Source organism: Xylocopa sonorina, chromosome 11, assembly GCF_050948175.1.
Source record: "Xylocopa sonorina isolate GNS202 chromosome 11, iyXylSono1_principal, whole genome shotgun sequence".
NCBI classification, from domain to species: domain Eukaryota; kingdom Metazoa; phylum Arthropoda; class Insecta; order Hymenoptera; family Apidae; genus Xylocopa; species Xylocopa sonorina.
Window position 1 is genome coordinate 7,716,987 of NC_135203.1, and position 20,169 is coordinate 7,737,155.

The 20,169-nt window shown below is 44.8% G+C and overlaps 1 protein-coding gene across 1 annotated transcript; it reads left to right on the plus strand.

Annotated features, from left to right (window-relative positions):
* The first annotated feature begins 870 nt into the window (after positions 1 to 870).
* LOC143428992 (uncharacterized) lies at positions 871 to 8,523 on the plus strand. Its single transcript, XM_076904330.1, has 2 exons — positions 871 to 1,065; positions 4,996 to 8,523. Exon 2 carries the CDS (start codon positions 5,057 to 5,059, stop codon positions 8,450 to 8,452), a length of 3,396 nt encoding a protein of 1,131 aa, XP_076760445.1. The 5' UTR covers positions 871 to 1,065; positions 4,996 to 5,056; the 3' UTR covers positions 8,453 to 8,523.
* The last annotated feature ends 11,646 nt before the right edge of the window (positions 8,524 to 20,169 follow it).

The following is a 20,169-nucleotide window of genomic DNA, read 5'->3' on the forward strand; positions in this document are numbered from 1 at the left end:
ACTGTGAACTGGGGTAAAAGACTGCTCGTGCTGAGTCGCGAGGAGGACGGTGATAGCTTAGAGACACGGCGGCTCTGTGCGTGTGGGTGTTCGCGGCTGTGTGTACACCCGCCTTTTTTAACGCACGTGTGTGCAGGTGCGTGAGTCCGAGAGAGGAGGAAGTGCCTTAACGAAGAAAGACTTTCTCAGTGACGGCTACTATCCCACGAGCACCCCCTTCTCTTTCCTCCGTACCTCTCGCTAACACTTACATTCCGTTCTGACCGATAGTGAAATCGCAATGTTCCCGATTCATTTCGATCGCGTTCCGAATTTCCAAAGAGAACGAACTACGAGATCGTGGCCGTAGTTTTAACGTTGTTTTCGCGCTCGAAAAGTGACGAGATTAAAGACGTCGACGATGTAGAAAGAAGGTCGATGAAATGTGTCGATTTGACGAGAACGAGCTTAAAGTTCGCGAGAGTAAAAAAATTAAGATTCGAGGGATACGTAAAGAACGAAGAAAAGCTAGCAAGACGTCGTCCCTGACTTTGAAAGAGGGTGGCATGGAGTAAGGGGTGAGTTCGTTGGGGGGACTAGAAGCGAGGGTATGGTAGCGGTAGCGGGGATGGGGGGGTTGAATCAGCGCGGGGGTGTATGGGGGAATTAGTAGATGGCCGTGGACAATGTGGGGGATACTTTCTCATATCAAGTATGGCCGCCATCGTGGCACGATGGCCAAAACAATAGTAAGTAGTAGAGAGCCCCGTAGACGCTCGTCTTTTTCCGTAATTCCTCGCTGTCGTTTCCCTCCCCTCCGCATTTTGCAAAATCTCAATTCTTCGAGTTCTATACACGAGACGAAGTTTCACACGTTTCCCAATGTTTCTCTCGTGTTTCAGTGCGCAGTGAATAAAGTGATACTATCGTCGTTATCGGCGTCGTTATCAGCCGCGAGCTCGTGCCTCATTCAATGAAAACGATTCATCATCTCATCGTGACAGTAATCAAATGGATAATGACCAGGAGCCAGCCAATAGCGAATATTTCGGATTCCTTCACGTGGCCAAGTCGCTACTGATTACGGTGAGTGTTGAACTTAAGACGTCATAAACCCAATTATAATCGGGCACATCTTTTATCGCGCCATAATTACGGGACACCTCTTGTTCAGATTGATCGGCTTACGTTGGAAATACGATCGTTCATTAAAACTTTATTAGCTGATAGGCAAAGAATATTCTTTTCATTACCAGACCGATAGTCTCGCGAGGAAAAAATACGTTTCCTCGATAGAACAATGTACATACGCAGTCATTCGTCCACATTCTTACGCTCGACCTCCGCAATCTTGCGATTAATTTATCCCCCTATTGAGTAACTCGAAAATACCAATACTGCAATTTACGGATTGATTCACTGAGATTAACGATGAGTAACGAGAAACCAGTGCTATTCGGATATGAAATTTTTCGAAGCGATCCTGCACCGTTGCCTATTCAAGGAAGACTACGAGGCCGTCCGATATCCGCCGACGTCTTTTGCATGCGAATACTCCACGTGGTTCATCTGACGACACGCATTGCGCAGATCCAACTTTTCGCGATCCCCACCTTTATATGAATCGCACCTTTTACCATAGTTATTTAAGGTAGGAACATAACGCGTCACTCAGTTTATGTATGTCGGCCGCATGAACCAGCTTAATCCTTCTCTAGGAAACTCTTACCAGCCTGATTGTATAAGATACCACGAATAAAAGTATGATTAGTCATCCATTCTGACGTGTACCTAGTTTAAAATATGCTAAAATATGTTCAGAATCGGTCTTGCAAAAAACCTGAAGCTATTTTTATCATATATTTTTATAAAATAGATAAATGTTGAAGATTCGAATCGAAGTACAAGATCGACAGCGTACGCGGTGGAACCAGTGAATATCTCTTCGAGTTCGTCTCCTTTTTCTTTTCTATTTTAAAAGCGGAAATTTTCACAATCAGTTCGTCTAGATGTCAGCATGTTGCAATTGCAGTGGCGTCGATCGTGATGGAGAAGGTCGAAGAGGCCTCGACGATTCGCGTTGGACGTTTAAAGAAAAGAGGGGTGGACGGGTGGGTGGATAGATTTTCAGTACTGGCGCGATGATATTTGTCTTGTTTACGGGCAGACTTATGCGCGTGTGCGGACCAGTGAAGTTCGCTGCTCGATCAATAGGCCTCTACTGAAATCACATATAAACGCACTCACGCGCGCACACGCACATTACTCCTAGAACGGGCACACGCACGCGAGGAACCGGCGCAAAAAGTTCGCGAGCTTTTCTTTCCGACTTCGAGAACCAAGATGATCGAACGGCCCGGCACGGAACTTCCATAATTTACTTCCCCCGTCCTGTTATCGATTCCAGAAATTCCGCTTCCCATCGTTATTTGGGCGCGTTTCAGTAAGCGTCGGGTGAGCGGTGTTATCTTGCGCGGATTTTACAATCGATCGTCCCAGTGATTTAAACCAAATTAAACAAGTAGATATTCCGCACGAGCGGAAAGCGAGCTGCGAGCCAAAGACGATGGAACAGATATAAAACGCGAGCACGTATTGAATATCCTGACGAACAATCTGGTACAAGCTGTTTCGTTGAATCATATCGATTCTCTGCATTTAATATTAATTACCGTGCCGAGCCCCCACTGAAAACGCATAATTTATCGTGCCATTGTTTCACGACTCTATAAACAGCCAGCTGCGACCGCCAGGCATCCGCGTATGCTACACGCGGCATATGTTGTTGCAGCATCGTTATTTTGTCAAGTTGAAACGCTATTTACGGGGACGCGATACGCCCACGCGACAAGCGCCGCGAAACAATTTAAGGGTGCAAAGAAAAGGCATATGCAATATACGTGCATCGCACGATAATACCTCTTTCACTGGGTATCCCTTCGCATCAAAAGCTCGATAGTTATTTCCTTCTCTCCTCCTACCCCCTCGCCGCCACGGTGCTCTCTACAGTCTAACAACATGTTTTTCTCGACACCCTTTCGAGAACGATGAAATACCCCTCGATTCCCCTTCCATTCGTTCATTCGCTGTCATTCATCCAATTTTGGCTAGAAACGGTGCAAAGCCCGTTCCACAATATACGAGGACACACAAGCGTACCATACGGGCGTATTTACGCGTATTTTTCGAAAATCCCTCAAATGTTGCGCAGAAATGCGGGTTTTGCATCGCAACCCTCCACCCCTCTGTCCCGGGCCATTTTCCAACCCCCACGTAATCCAATTTCCGTAGGCTGACAGGCCATCCAAATTTCGAATAATGATCCTGCGTCCTTGTCGCAGGCTCGAAACTTCGATGTATGCATTACAGGGTGGCTTTTGCGATAACCAGTCGTTAAGCTCATATTTTTGATAACAAATGAACATTGATACGATTAATTATCGAAGTAAACATTTTAACAATGCAAAAATATCAATTGCTCCACCCGCAATTATTCACCCTGCATTTGCAATTTCGATAAGAAACATATAAATCGAGGATGATTGGCCCTTAATCCATAAATCGCGGCCAGATCGATCGAATCGTTTCGAAAATCATCTGTTCGGGGAATCTAGCGAACGATGTATCGTTAGAGTGGTGGGGGATATTTGTGTGGTGACTATCCAAAGGTGGTAGGGACAAAAACGACGTGACAGGCCCTTCATGGGGCACCGTGTCTGCACCTAACAGTAACCTGGGAGAGTTCACATGGGCGTTAGCGTGCGAGGACCATAGATTAGCACCTTTTGAAGATCTTTAAATTCGGCCGAGGGCATCCAAACGTGGCTGTTCCCTTCTCGGTGCTTTCAAGAGTCCACCTTGTTTCCTTCGTTTGCCCATCCTGCGACTTCACTTGAATTTGATCCCTTCGTCGAGTTTTAGCACGGTCGAAAGAATATCCTCGAGTAAAAATGCTCTTCCACTGTCCCCTCGTTCGATCGAGACGGTCCGTGGAAATCGTAAAATTTATATCGAGTGGCTCGTTCTTTCGGAGGCTCGTTTGACCAGCACCATCCCAAGGTGGCCCCTCGGTTTTCCTACCCTCCCCGATGCCACGTGCCAATGACGCCTTCCCAACGCTTTTGACGTCTTTAAAGGAAAGAAAGGTGAAACGATTCTTCCTGTTACGGTCGTGCGGTTACGTGTGGTTTCGAGAAAAAACTTGGTGTTTATGTGCGATCTCTTTCGTGAAAATGCGCGATAAACTTCCACGTGACGTTCAACGGGATTGCGACGTTTCGGTGCCACTGATTCGCATACGACAAGGTTCACTGGATCGTCTTCAAGAGAAAATGTTCCAAGGCTGATTTCAATTCCTTTCGAGGATCACTTCGTTTACTGGTAAGCAACTTTCAAATGGTGATTTCATTAATTTCTTTATCATAATTCCATCGCCCCGTTCTCATTACGTTCGATTAATCCGACTTCGATATTGTCCCTCGTAGCGTGCACTACCACTAGCAGAAGCTGGCACGGTTCAATGACCTGGCCATTATTTCGTGACAGGAGGCACGGGTCTGTCAACTTCAATTAGTAATTACCGAGCTTCTGAAATGCATATTCGTACTATCCTCCGAATTCAGCCCCAAAGTATGGGCGTATATATGAGTCATATAGTAGGTTCCCCAAACGTCTCCCTTTTCTGACCGTGTCCATTCGCGTAGGGTGTCTCGTCGAGGCAAAGCCCGTCAACTTGTGTGTATACTTCTTTCTTCGCTGCTTGTTAGGCAACTCTATTCTCAGCCGTATATCGCTCTAGTCCCGATGATATATACGGAAACAATGCACGCGCGTACCGATCCATAGAGAAGACCAAAAGCACGGATGAAATTTCAGGATGAATCGATCCGATCATCTTCGTTAGCAAAAGTAAAATATTATACGGTCTCACTTTGTTACTGAAACAAAACGTCGTGAAAGTTCGATAACTTCGCAGAGATGCAAATGCGAGTGCAAAAAACAATTTCTGTTCGACAGAGAGTCGAGTGATCGGGTCCGAGGCGACACGGGTCCGAGGACTCCGTCACGTCCAAGCAACATGTCCTCGACGATGGCGCACGAGACGACGATACCGGAGTTGACGGAATTGGACAGCGACGGATCGAGTTGCGGGGAACGCGACGCCAGGAAACGTCTTCGTTTCGACACGGATTCGACGGGGCCGAAGAAGAGGCGAAAACAAACAACGCCCGTCAGATTCTCCTCCAGTTTGATGAGCGGCCTGCACGAGGAATCGAACGAGGACGAGGACGAGGACGTGGACAGCGAAGGTAAGCTGTCGTCGCAATCACCCATACCGAGTCAGTCGTCGATAAGGGACGAGAACCTGAATAACGAATTCCGCTGCCAGTATTGTAGTCAGTTTTTCGATAGCAAAGAAACGCTGGACGTACACCTCGATAACGAGCACGGTTCCGCGAATCAAGCGTCGCGACAAAGTCGAAGCGGTTCACCGGGCGCGGTGATCAAAGAGGAACCGTCTCAGCAACTGGACCAATCCGAGAATCCCGTTAATTTGCTTAGCGTGAAGAACTTCGCGATAAACTGGTTGGCCGCCGGGCAACACGTGCAATCGCACGCGCAAATGCAAACGCAGAACGAGGAGTCGTCGTGGCCGGGTCCGGCGAGCCAAATTCCCGCGTTACCCAACCACTTGCATGTGCTTTCCGGCTTTCCTACCGCGTTGGCGCAGTACATGCCTATGCCCGCGTTCCCTCTGACGGATACCAGCCCTATCCCAAGACCCTCCTTAGGGCCAACGCCGATGAGGATCTTCAATCCGGACGCGTACTGCGATCTGTGCAACAAAGAGTTCTGTAACAAGTATTTCCTCAAGACGCACAAAGCGAACAAGCATGGGATCTACGTCGATTCACCGGGACCTAGCGTCATGGACAATAACGTTCCCGGGCCTCTGTTCCCTGGCAGCTTTCCTGCCAGCATGGTTAAACTGGAACCACCCGCGACACCACCTACCCCAGCCGTGGCCTGTGATCTGTGTCAGAAACGGTTCAAGAACGAGGAATCCATGCGTAAGCACAAGCAAAAGATGCACACGGAGTCGGTGGATCAGTCGCAGGAGCAACAGATCAATTTGTCGCAAAGCGAAGACGATCGAGACACCTCGAGGGACAGTCTGGGTGGTATGGAGACGCTTTTCAAACAGGAATACGGACTGGAGCAGGAGGACGCGACGTACGTGCCAGCGCCGAGACACCTGTCGCCTCAATCGATTCAGCAGGCAAGAGACGCCGGTTTCAACGCCGATCGGCTACGCCGTTTGGGCGTGATAAATCCGGAGGCGTTCTGCGAGATATGCTGCAAGGAGTACTGTAACAAGTACTTCCTGCGAACGCATAAAATGAAACGGCACGGTATCGTCGTTCAGGACAACGAGAGATCGCCAAGTAATCCAGGCTCGACGCCCACTTGGCACCAAGTGCAGACGAGCCCGTTGAACTTGATCGTGACGGAGAATCCCGGTAGCGGCGAATCGAACGAACGGCCCGGAGACGATTACGAGTGCAAACCGTGCGGCATACGATTTCAAACGATCGGGCTGTACCAGGCGCATTGCCGGAAGATGCACGAGAGCGAGGAGCAACAGTCACCGCGGCAGGAGTGCGAGCTGGAGCCAACCGACCAACGGAGCGATTCGATCTCGGAGGATCTTCAAAAACTGCAGACGATGCTGTTGCAATTGAACGGTCTCAAGTCTGGCAAGGGATTGTCGTGCAGCGTGTGCGGAAAAGAATGCGAGAACAGGGCGGCTTTGCATATTCATATGGTGACGGAGCACGGTGCCGTGGGCGAAGACGCGACGTCCTCGCCGCAAGGGAAGTCACCCTTAACCGCGACCACCGCGTTCTGCGCCCTGTGCGGCAAGGATTACGCGAGCCAGGACGCTCTTAGGAGACACGTAGCCGAGGAGCATCAGCCGACGATTTCTAACACCGTACCACCGCTTCACACGCCTACCACCACCGCGACGACCACCAATTCAAGTTCGACGAGCCAGACACCGATAGAGAGGAAAGTGACGTCGATGACGCCCACGTCGAGCTACTGCGAGATATGCAACAAGGAATTGTGCAATAAGTACTTCATGAAGACACACATGCAAAGGATGCACGGTATCGAGATCGAGAACGGTGCCCAGATCGGCGGCGTGATATGCAACATCTGTAACAAAGAGCTGTGCAGTAAATACTTCTTGCGCGTGCACAAGCACAACACACACGGCATCGTCGACGAGAGTGCGCCCAGTTCGGTTAAGCAGGAGACACATGAGGCAACCGCCGTGGACGACGCCGCATTGAAACCGGAACAACTCGGCGATCTGAGTCACAGATACTTCACTCACTTCACGGAGGTTTGCCCGATCTGCAGCAGAAGGTTCCGCAGCATTAAGTGGCTGAAGGCTCACTTGATGGGCGACCACGGTAAGGCGGGTATCGACAAATGGCGCGAATTGGAGCAACAGTATCAAACCACGCAAAAATCGGGGAACAGATCGGTGGGCACGGTGTCGAAAAGCTCTCAACAGTGTTCGAATTTAAAGATACCCAACGGATTCGAAATCTCGCAACAATTGAAGTCGACCGATTACGCTGGCATCGGGAATCAAGTGCTGTCCAATTTATTGGGTACGTCGACCGAGGATCAACAGTTGAAAAGCTATCGTTGCTCCTATTGCAATTTCACAACCACCGTGTTACCGTTCCTCTTCCTTCACGAGAGGTCTCACGTGAATTCCCGCGAGAACGCCGAGGGAGAGAAATCGTTTCAATGTCCGATCTGCTCGCAAAGCTTTCATCAACCGGAGATGTTGCATCAACATCTCCTCACGTCTCACCAATTTCCCACTCTGTTCTCTCATTTTCAACCCCCGGTGCTTAATAATTTAGCTACGGACACGGAGAAACTGAACGAGGCCAGAGAGAAACTCGATCACGAAGCGAAGGAGGACCGTATAGGGAACAGTTCACAAGTCACTGCCAATCAGAGCGTCCCGGAGCCGGTGAGGAATCAACGACAGGACGATACAGCGGTCCAGGTTACCCCTCAGGGTGTCTATAAGTGCGCGCAGTGCGGTTACGCGACGACCAATTTGAATAGAATTAAGAAACACGTGAGGAAGGATCACAAAACGATCGGCGACCCAACCGACAGCGTGATCGCCGAGCTCAGCAAAAGTTTAAAGGACGTTGCCAATAGGCACAAGGTGCCAGCTTGCTACGCGATGCCGCAGGACATGAATTCGAACCCGGACAAGACCATCATGCAGCCGTTCCTGATTGAAGAGCAAGACACGATGCAAGCTGGCGAGGAATCCAGCTCTGAGAAACGTTTCGCGTCGGCTTTGGTCTATCTGCCGGTGAAATCGCGGATCAACAACGCCCTCACCGCGTCCTTCACCCTCAGCCCCGCTTGAAACCCTTCCTTCCCCACCCCCATAACTATTACCCTCAGTTTTACAAACTCGTTTCTGCGTTTGCAATTTGAGCACGTGTTATTAGTTCCTATCTAACGTGTAAGGAAATAGTTAGCGAAAGTTTATATATATTTTTCATATACGTGGCTCATCCGGAGTGTTCCATTCATCCCCTGTTTTTAGTATACGCGTACTACTACCCCGACAGAGACGATTCACTGTGACCACTTTTCGGATATTTCGCTGAGGAATTTTCATCGCGCACTTTACCGCACAGTGAACGAGTAGTACGTTTTTAAAAATACTCATAATATCGGTCTAATCATTAGTCTTGCTTGCCCGATGATTTCTTTTTCTACGATGAACATTCAAAGCGTATAAAATTGATTAAAGGCCAACAGAATAACCTGGACCCTGGTTTAAAATTCCTCCTTTTGACGGTGGAGAGGATAAGAAAAAGGGTTCCACGTTTGAATGCCACGTTGTTATACTGTTCCGATCGAGGAACGTCTTATATTGTACATATAGTATAATCGTATAACTAACACGAACGGGTGATCGAAAAAAAGTTCCTATTTTAAATGCGACCGACCTTATACTAGACCGTGTCTAATACTTCGAGCAAACAGTTTTCTTTGTTCCTTTTAATTATTCTCGTAATCCTATTTTGCTTTTTGCTCAAGTCCAGGAATTGCGAGCGAATGCAGGATGGTAAAAGGAAACGCGACGCCAACTCGATGTCCGAGCGTCGCGTGACGTATCCGATGGTTTTCATTTTCGCGATCGTGCTAGTCAATATTTTATATATAAATATATAGATATATATATATACGTCGTATAAGAGCAAAGTTGATAGATAGGGAAGAGGATTTAGAGAGGTATTTATAAGTAGACGCCGTTAAGATACGATAGAGAACACGGGGAACGAAGAATGCGACGATTTAAGAAGGAGGGTGGTAACGTAATTACTGTAACTTTGAGGGGCGAGCATGATTAAATCTACGGTTACAATATTTAGATATCAATGAGCAGTGAAAGCCAAAAAACTCAGGGTCGACACAGTATAACCCGCAACAAAAAGTACAATCGTATACACAGCCAACGCATCGCAGTTAGAATTAAAATAAATATAATATCGATAAAGCGTTTCGCGAGCCGCGAATATCAAATATACGCAGATCGATCCCTTCCCTGATATTTGGGAGACATCGAACGACCACTCGAGCACTCGACATTTCTTGAAATCTACGATTAAAAAACCTATACGCCTCTCTGATTGTATATCTATACATAAACTATATAGTTGTTTACAAGAAATAGCAGAGTGAAGGGTTCCTTTTCGAAATGCTGTTTCAACCTCGTGCCTTGCAGCTGAAGAAACTGAGAATCAAAATTTCGTTATCGCCATATATGTACGAATCGAATCGAAGTCAAACGCGATTCTAGCGTCCACGAGGACTAGAAGCCATTTATTTCTATTGTCCGTACGTACCGGAAACAATTCGTACCACGATAACTCTCTCCTCGTAATGGCAAATTTCTCTTTCTTCGACTACATCCTATTTCGTTTCGATTTTCGTACGCTCGAAAAATCAACTACCCGGCCAGCAGAGTTGATAAAATAAAAACTTAAAAAACTAACAGAGAGCTACGCTGAAAAAACGATGCGTACCTCGATCGTTCCTGCAGTATTTTCAGTCGAGTTAGCAAATTTCTCGAGAGCTACGGTCACTGAGCATTCGATCGAAACATTTTAAAAGACAGCTGTTTTTACAGTGGCACCGCGTGCATGTCCAGTCGATAGCCAGACGCGCAGCCGTCCCGACTTTTAACTCGCCTACCGAAAATTCGTTCCTTGCACCGTTGGGGTTCCTCGCGGTCCCTACGATGAACAAACACACCCGCGTTACATTTCCGCCCTCGACGCACGCCCACGCAATGTTGACCTTGGATTATGAAATAATAATCCAAGCGGCTCGTCTACGGCTACCTTCCTCTATTTACTCAACCACGTCCACGGCGCGAGCGTTTCGAACGGAACGCGATGGATCGTCCTGCTCGCGAGACGAGCACCCATTGAATATCGTTACGGGGGAAGGTGGTGGTCGGTAAATTGTGAACGCTCATCAGGCCGGGACGCGATCGGGATTTATGACGCATCGGAAGCAAGAACGGCGGTCTCGGTGCCCGGCCGAGCTTTTGTCTCAGTGGCCATAAAAATTTCCCCGGGACAGCTGAAATTCGAGAGAGCCCGCGTCATTTAACAGGGCACGTCCCGGGTTTCCCGGCGAAAATTCGTCTGAATTAGTATGCGCGCACGCGTGCATTAACATACTTTTTGAGGGGAGACCAGAAGAGGAATCGGCCATTACGAATCCATTGAGAAAAGGTGAGGAGGGTGTACGGAAATGAGGAGAAAAGCCAGCGGTCAGAGAAAACGAGAGAGAAGGACGGGGCGAAATTTTGGTTGGGGAAAACGGAATTTTTAGCGGCATTGTCGAGCCGACGAGTTGGACCCGGGCGAACGGTCCCACATCTGGTCCCCTTGTGGGAAGGTCGGAGAGGAGAAAGGTCACGACCTTGGCCGGGATTTTTCGGAAAAAGTCCAAGAGCAGAGAAATGAGCTGAACGAGAAGGGGAAAGAAGAGGGTGATCAGAGGGAGGACGGATAGACGGGTGGAGAGCACGTATTCCCCGTACTTCCTCTCCCCCTTTTGTCCATTTTTCTCGCCCCACGGACGTACGGTGACATGCAAAACGCGTGCGTCCATGTAAATCGGCACCCTCTTAATTGCATCCCATGGAACTATGCGTATTGTGCACTTAATGGCCCGTGCGCGGCGACGAGGGTCGTAGATTTTAATTATTGTAACGACTCGCAGTCGATAATATATCGGGCAACGCCGGGGGCGTCATGGTTTTTCTCCAACTGCCTGTAATTTATGTATCTCGCCACGTACGAGTGCTCCCGCGATTTAACCGCATCGTGGCTCGACAGAACGGCTCTCGTTTTCGGTTCCATAGCTATTCAATTTCACGGATATTCGCGGATCGTTCTCGATTTGCACGGAAAGAAAATCATGACGATCCTAGCATCCGAGGATCATCAAGTTTCACTGCAAGCGGTGGGTCCCGGAACAATTATTGCCTTGACTAACGTAATTGAGCGCAAAATCAAATTTTACCCCTTTAAATCAAAAAGATAGAAACACAAATTATATTGAACATTGATATATATATATTATATATATTATTGATAATATAAGGATATATATATATATATATAAAAATTAAGCTGGACACAGACTAGACACGTTTCGTACATGAAAAAGAAAATGGTTATATATACATAATGTATGGTCTGTATTATACTATTTAAATGAGCGTGGGTGTTTTGATAAGCGTTTCATGTAAAGTGTTCCGCGCGGCTAGGGAAATTATTTTTAGCTCATCTAGTCATTTTCGACACGGTTTACAATTCCAAAAGCTGATCTAGTCACATGACATAGTCGAAGAAACATATATATTATATACAACTAGCCTCGAATGGTTTATTGATATACAAGATCAATCGTATATTTTTATATAAGACTGCGAACTATAAAAGCTTTTCTTTTGTTACTTTATATTTTTGTATTATTTTGTATATTTATTTTTATTCACTTTTTTATTCTGATTTCTATACATTGATATGATCAGAGCGGTGTGTACAAATTAATAAAGCATTTTTCATTTCTTTCAGCTTTTCGTTTCGTATCATTTTCATTTCCTTTCGTTTCGTACTCGCATCAATATAAACGATAGCCCGTTTTACGTTCCCATTAAATTTTTAACGTTTGCCTCTGCACGACATCAACTTGTATAATTCAATTTACTCAGACGTCTGTCCGCCGGATCGATCAGTTTCACCGTTCCGTGTTTTAAAAGGCGCCTGTCCTACGAGTTTTTCAACGCGGAACAAAAGGGTGCTCCGACAAATTAAATGTGACAAATTGCTCGCGTGTCCCGCGCTTTTGTCCCTTTATCGAACAAAAAGTATAAGTCAAACATAACCGTATCCGGTTTCTTTTTCCAGTGGAAATTTTTTTCGCGCCACATGTATACGCGTAACGGCATAGCGTTTGAGGGGAAATCTAGGGAAAAAAAAATGAGGGGCGGACAAGCGAGGCGGGAGAGGGAAAAAGCGAGAGTGCGAGAGAGTTTCTTTTTCTCGACGATTCTTCGTGAGTGTGGCGAGGGATAATATTTTATGGGCAAACGAAAGGAAAAGCGGGTTGGTCAATTTTCAGCGAGAGGGAGAACGCGATCCAGAGACGTGAAACGCTTGCGCTATATCAGAGTTTTCCTTTCGGTTGATGGTCGGAGTCGACGGTTTGAAAAGGGAAGGCGGAAGGCAACTTTTCCTATCTTCCTTCGACCAACGACCAATGAGTAAATGACACACGGCTAGCCCCTACTCTCGTACGCAAACACACAAACGCACGTACACACCGAAAATTGGACGTCCACCCACCCACACCCACCGGGGATATGTATAAAAATCAATAACATCTTGCGGTTTCCAAGAGCTCCGAAAACGGGGGAATATATATATCGAGGGGAATCTAATTCCCTCCTGTAGACAAAAGAACCGCCAATTTTTCATTACCGTCAGCCTTCGGATATTAATTACAGACGATACCAATTTACCTCGTTCTTTCTCAACTAAAGAAAGCAGTACGTAACAGTGAAGTTGACTCTTTAAAAACAGAAATAAAATAGCGAAACAAATAGATCGTGTAATAAATCTCTGATCGATTTCATTCATCTAAGAATCCAATAACAATGAAATTTTTAGAGGCATAATATTATACGTATTTTGCTAGAACGATGTGCTAACATTTTATAAAGAGTCAGAGTGGAAACCTTCGAATGTGGGCGATGTTCGTTCATCGACTTATTTCCTTCCACCCCAAGTAGGATAAAATAATCGGGATCTTTGCTTTTGTTTCCCCGTCATTTATTTACGAAGGCGGCGGCGACGGTGATCGTGGTGGTGGTTGTGCCGTCTCGAAGTTCGTGGTAAATTTAAGAAAGGTATCGAACCGTACGCACCCCTCCTTTATCCCGGTCCACCCTGTTTCTCCTACTCATCAACCACCACAACCGCAACGCCGCTTATACCTTGACAAGGAAGTGAATTGCAATTATCAAAGCCTCCCCCTTCCCTCTCGAATCCATTCCCCTACTTTCGATACTTTCCCCCGTTTCGCCACTACCCTCTACGATCCTCCGTTCGCTTTCTTCCCCTTATCGTCCGGCAACTTGGAAATTTCATCCCCCCGTAATAATTTCGCCACCACCGGCACTACCACACAGTCGTGGCCGTCGTCTTCGACGATCAAAAGAATCCACGTGCCGGGGCGAGGGTCGACGAAATATTTCGCTACGTAGCGAATTTTCGTGAAACGGTATTGTTCGATCTTATAAATGAGGGCGTCACTGGCAAAGACAACGGCGACGGCCGCAGACAAATATCGAGACAAATTCGTGGAGCTCGTCGTTCCTCGTACATTTTTCATCTCCTCCGGAGCGTATCGTACCGTGTAACTTTTTGTCGAGAGAGAGAGAAAGAGAGAGAGAGGGAAGAGCGAAATATTTCGCCCTATGACACGATTTTTATCGGAATCGCGCGGACGCGTTTGAACGTGAACGCATAGCGTTGCCATCGATCGGATTGAATGCACTCGAAGCAGCGTGATAAACCAGCTTCATGCAAACGTACCTCCTTCCTGGAAACCATGCCACGAAGGAATGAAATATCACCGCCCAGTTCCCTTACAATGCCTGTTAGCAGAATCGCATAACATTGAACAAAAAATTCGCGCGCCCGCGTAAAATGAAAGGGCCGGAATTCGTGGAATCCTTTCATGGAGCTCACCCTCGTTTTTCGCCGCGCGACAAATACGCACGCTCTTTTTTTCTCTCTTTATCCGCGAGTCGCGTGCACGTACACATATCCATATTTTTTTCTAGTTCAACGATTTCCTAAGCGCGGAGGGGAGAGTGGGTCGTCCCGGAGAAATCCGCGATCCGGGAAAAACTTATCCGAACGGGGTGAAACCATCGACATTGTTCGAAGGTACGTTTTTCACGAGTCTGGAAAAGGGGCCGCGCGAAAAAGGAGCCATAACCCTTTATTTGTTTAGCAGCACCGTGGCGCGTGAAGCGTGCCGGGTGCGCGCCACGTCGCGCGCTTACCGTTTTCGACGAATTTCACCCCAAATTTTCAGCTGGCACGCACCCCTGCCCGATTTACACAATATTTTGGAAATCTTTTATAAGATTCCGTCCCATTCGTCCCTCTCTTGGCTTAACGTTGGCCCGCTTCCGAACTCCATTGTAACCGACCCGCCTCTCCCCTGTTTCCTTTCCAACGACCTGTCGACGAACGACCACGACGACAGATGGGAACGTGCCGCTGTTCCGAGGCGCACCGCACGCGCGCGACCAAGGGTTCGAGGGACGTGGAAACGAAGGAAAGGAGGAAAAAAAAAAAGTTTGTAAAACGCGTCGAAATCGTGAAATTAGGGTCGATGCCGGAAAAAAACGCGGAGAATTAACATGGGCATTGTGAATGGGCTCCGTGGACCGGAAGGGTGAACGGATCCGCGTGCACCCCTTTTACGCGACACGTGCCTTTCAGTTATCCGCTCCTCTCTTTTTTTCTCCCGACGTTTTAATGAAATCGCGTAAAACGGGAAACACGAAAGTATACCAATTCGATCCCTAACTGAAAGCTGTGTATCGCATTTTCGTTCAGAAGCAAGAAAGGGTACAAAGGGTAGTTGGAAAAATATGCGGTAGACGGATAGTACACAAAACTTCGAACCCGGACTATTTTTAGCATACACGAAAAACCAAAATCAGTTTTACGTAACGGTGCTTAATTGAAACTGATAAATGGTCGCTGTTATCCGCAAAAGGTGTAACACCTAAGTCCTCGACTACTTCCTGCCTCAGTTTAGTCTCGATTCGCGCCCTCGCTTCGAACCACAATCATATTTCATATTATATCGCGTACACATGTATCGACGATGTATAGAAAATGTTATTTTCAGTTACGTAAACTTGGAATAACCGCCTGACAATAATATCTCTCTGGTTGAAAACGTTACGCAACCGCAATGAGAAATTCCGAGCGCACAGAGATGTGTACACGGCGCATCGCATTATACGACCATCTTAAGTGACGTAACGGCTAATTATCCCGTACTTTTCTAAGTTTCGAGTGAAACGTGCGTCATGATCATTGCGATTCGAGGGCCGCGAGAAAATAAAAGAAAAAAAACGAAGAAATAGAACGGAAGTTAAGCTAAATCGGGCGTTCGAACTGTAACGTGTATGTACATATGTAGGTACCATTGATGAACGATTCGCGCGGGGATGACGTGCATAATACGGTAACGTGATACACGAAAACTTATTAAGTTCCTACTAACGTATTGTATAAACGTACGTATGTTCCTAAGTTAAGCTTTACCTAAGTAATCGAAGTTGCGCCACGCGTTAATGTTATAATTGGGAGGAACGCCCCTATTACAGTACTCGACCAACAATATCTCGATTAAACGCGTTTGGCAATTCTGTTTGTACGTCTCTCTAACACGATAGCATGTGTATGTACGTGTGTGAATTGTGCGAATTGTGTACACATATAAAGTTAAGCAATACCGAGTAAGCGTCGGGGCTACACCTAAGGATATCGTAATACGTAACGTGCGTAGAGGGCTAAGTCATTTGAGAGAAAATCAAAATTAGTTGTTAAACGGTACCAGCCAACGGCGATTACAAGTATTTAAGGTAAATCTACGATCGATAAGTACCACGATTCAGGGTCCCCTAGTTATTTCTCTCTTAGTGGTTAACAGGTGAAAATAGTGTAATTAAAGTGAATGTATCTACTCGGTGAACCAGAAGTACAAGTAAACACTGTTTCGATTACGAATTATTAAAATATATGGGTATATTTACGGAGTAGAGGCGCGTGTGCGGGTGTGCGAGTGTGTGTACATAACGAACGTGATCGCTGGAAATTAACGTGATTTTATCTGATCGCATACAGACGAGTATGGTAATTATGAACAACTGTGACGGCGGACATTAAAGCTGAAGACACAATTAGATTCGTCTGGCGTAATCGTAAATCTATAAACCGACCACTCATTGTCAGCGTCGATGAATGGGAGAGAAGAAGAAAAAATATAACGCGCGAAAAAAGAGAAAAAAGAATAAGAGCACGTATACAGTAAAATATTTTTTTGTGAGAATCAAAAATATACAAGATTATTATTTTTACAAGAGAAATAAAGGGGAAGAGAGGGAGGGGGGACGGAGCCACGAGTCTTTTTCAACATATAGACGAATAGCTTTTTTACTCAATAGAATCTTTTATCAAACAAACGAGGAATACCGACTGTTTATTAAGAGAAAGTGAAAAGAGATCCATAACTTTAAGCGTAACGATAGCTGTAACGTAACGTTAGAATACAGCAGACCGAATGTTCCTAATGTAATGCTTTCATCTAAATATATCTACTTATAAGTATTTACACGATAAAAGTTATAATATTTATACCTTGCTCTGCGCGATTTCCGTTTTCACTTACTTTTAACGAGGAGCAAAGAGATTATTATAGAAAAAAATGAAACGATGACTTAATCAAGGTCGAAAATTATGGAATACTGATTTGTATCTCCCAACAATACACGTGTGTGAGAGAACTGAAGTTAACGCGATATGCTTGAGCCGAATGATTGAAGAAGATAATTTGCAACGTGTCTAATTGGTATTCCTAACTTATACGAAAGAACTGAAAAGTCGCACGCTCGTTACTTGAGTTTAATACGAAGCAATTTGTAGGAAAATCGATTGGATTCTACCAGAGAACGAGTTCTTTTTTATGAGTTAGATGTACAATACCTTGGCGAACGTTACTATGCGAGTAATATCTTTTGAGAACCTTCGGCAGATCGGAACGCGGCACGTAAACAATTTCATTGTATTAATGTTCATTGTAACTATGTTTGGCATTCCTTTTAATGTAATTGTTGGCGATCGTTCTGAAACGCGATCGAGGGTACAAAAAAAATCGAAGGAGCGAAAATCAAAATATTCGAGAATCAAAATTACGATGTAAGTTCATAGAAGTTCGTTGTTCGTCGATAAATATTATTTGTTAGTCAAGAATAGTTGGATACGTCCAATAATATAGTATAATAATCATTAGCGGTGTCGTCTTCGTTTTCTTTCACCCCCCATCTTACCATTCCTCTATCACGAAATTCCAAATCGGTACGCGTTCGTACCTTTTGCATACGTCAATTCGAATCGATAATTATCTATTTACGTCAAAAATCGATAACAGCGTTCGTCAGTTTAGATATCGAGAAAAATTAATTGATAACGCGTCGTTCGATTCATGTTACTGTAACATGTTATTTAGCCTAAATAATAATGGTGTACAATCTTGTTGGTTATCAAAGAATTGGAATCCCAATCAAGAACACATCGATAAAGGTACGGATAAGTTATGAGTTTAACAAGGTCAATACAATGATCACCGATAGAAACGGAAGATCGAACATAGAGATCGTTTGCGTCATCAATCTTGGAAATTGATTTCCGGTATCTTAACCAATCCAATCACCGATAATAATATACGTACATTATCTTCTAATTTACCTTAGTCCATGCTATCGCATTAATTTATATTAATAGTGTGTATTCGATACTTTTCACTTAATCATGATTGCATATTCATAAAATAATTGACGTTGTTACGAAGTGCTTTCCATTATCTCTTTAACTAACATCATTTGCAACAAACAAACCTCTCCATGTACATATATACGTGCACTCGAATGAAGGTCGGCGGTAACTGTCTTTTTTTTTCTCAGGGACTAAAAAAGTAACATTTTAAATACAATACTCTAACGTATACACAGCAGCTGAGAGTTCACTTTACATTTAAATTTAAATCGATGACTGTAAATTAAAATTTATGCGGGTAGAATGGTAAATGGAGAATAATTTTAACCTTCTGGGATTCCTACAGGGAAACTAATTATTTATTCGTATATCTATCACGGGAAAAAAAAGGCGCGACAACAATGGTAATAAATCAGGATTGTACTTCTCTGAAATACCAATGAAACCGTGCATTTTTATTTCCTTCTATCTCTGAAAGAGTAAGCCGATGTTTTTTTTCGATTTAGTGTAATTGTTTAAGCGAGAATAATACAACGAAAACGATAATGCCTTCAATACCATTTGTATTAAATAAGTCAACAACAATTATAGCATCTGCAACAAAAACTAGAATAGTTTTGGAAAAAAATGTATACGATGATCAAGACTCACGAAAAAAAGACACGTACAGAATGTGTCAATCTTTGGAATCTACAGTAAATTCATCTAGATCTCAAACTGTGATAAATTCAAGAAAATTACTTATCACTTGTTGTCGTGCCAAATAAAACGAAAAATCCAAGTATAGTAATCTCATAGAAAGTCTTTGCTAATCAAACGGCGCATGATACGTTTTATAATGCTGATCAGAGCGCGAAAATCGTATAAAGTGGATGCATGAGGTTTTACAGCCACCAATAAAGCTGCTATAAAGTTTGTTTGCATTATAGTATTCAGGTTAACAGAATGCGCGAAATTTCACCAACAATGACAGTTTATTCGTTTATTTCACGGTAACCATATCAGAGGGATTAATTGGTTATCTAAGCAAATAACATTGGAATTAACGTTACATTAATGAACGTGTCCGTAACGTTTCGAATGCGACCTGTTCGTCGCACACGTTCACAATCGAAATACGTTTCTACGATTGTTTAACGAACCAACAAAGACAATACTATGCTTCAATTTGTTTGCGGGACTGATATCACCCCTTTAACAGAAAACGAGATCCAATGTAGGGCATTTACATATCGAAATGTAAATATTAAGGCACCTACTCGACCTACACTTCGGTGTTATCGTTTACAGAATCGGTCTCGTCAAATTAGTGTCCTGACGGTTCGCGTGCGCGTCGGACATGGCAGACCCATCGAAAGCGACAAATCAGTAAATCGTAGTTCCAAATGATTCACCATTGAATAGTGTCCCAGTCGCGGATTAACAGTGATTTCTGATGAATCGTCGAGCACCACTCAACTAAGTAACAGTAAGCAGTATCGATTGCAATATGTTCAACGTGAGAAGTTCAAATTACTGCGTCGATTACATTTTCAATTATCTATATTGGCACAATACCACGAAAATCCACTGATATATTTCTCGTTTGCTGATAAAATTATTTGTGAAGTGAAAGTGGTGCAAGAAGCCGAGGGAAAACAATAACATTGTCTAGATGATTGGTCGCGAGCCAGTGATAATCGAAACGTCTTTAAACGACAGCAGGCGTCAGGGACGTCATTGACGGCGTTATAATCGATTTGTCAATCTAAACTAACTGCAAGCATTTCGAATTCCCTTCAATTCTAACGGTACAGTCGAAAGTCATTTCACTCTGACATTGCCTTAAGGCATAGAAGAATCTATAGTATTCGTTCCCGGGTTTTCGAGCAATTACTTTAACAGCCGATAAGAGTCGATCGTAACGTCTCGTAGCTACATATGTAGCATTCGATGATGCGGTGTAGAAAATTTACGACTAACGTTA

Excerpts from the sequence above, each read along its gene's own strand:
- LOC143428992 (XM_076904330.1), top strand. The coding sequence starts at position 5,057 with ATGTCCTCGACGATGGCGCACGAGACGACGATACCGGAGTTGACGGAA.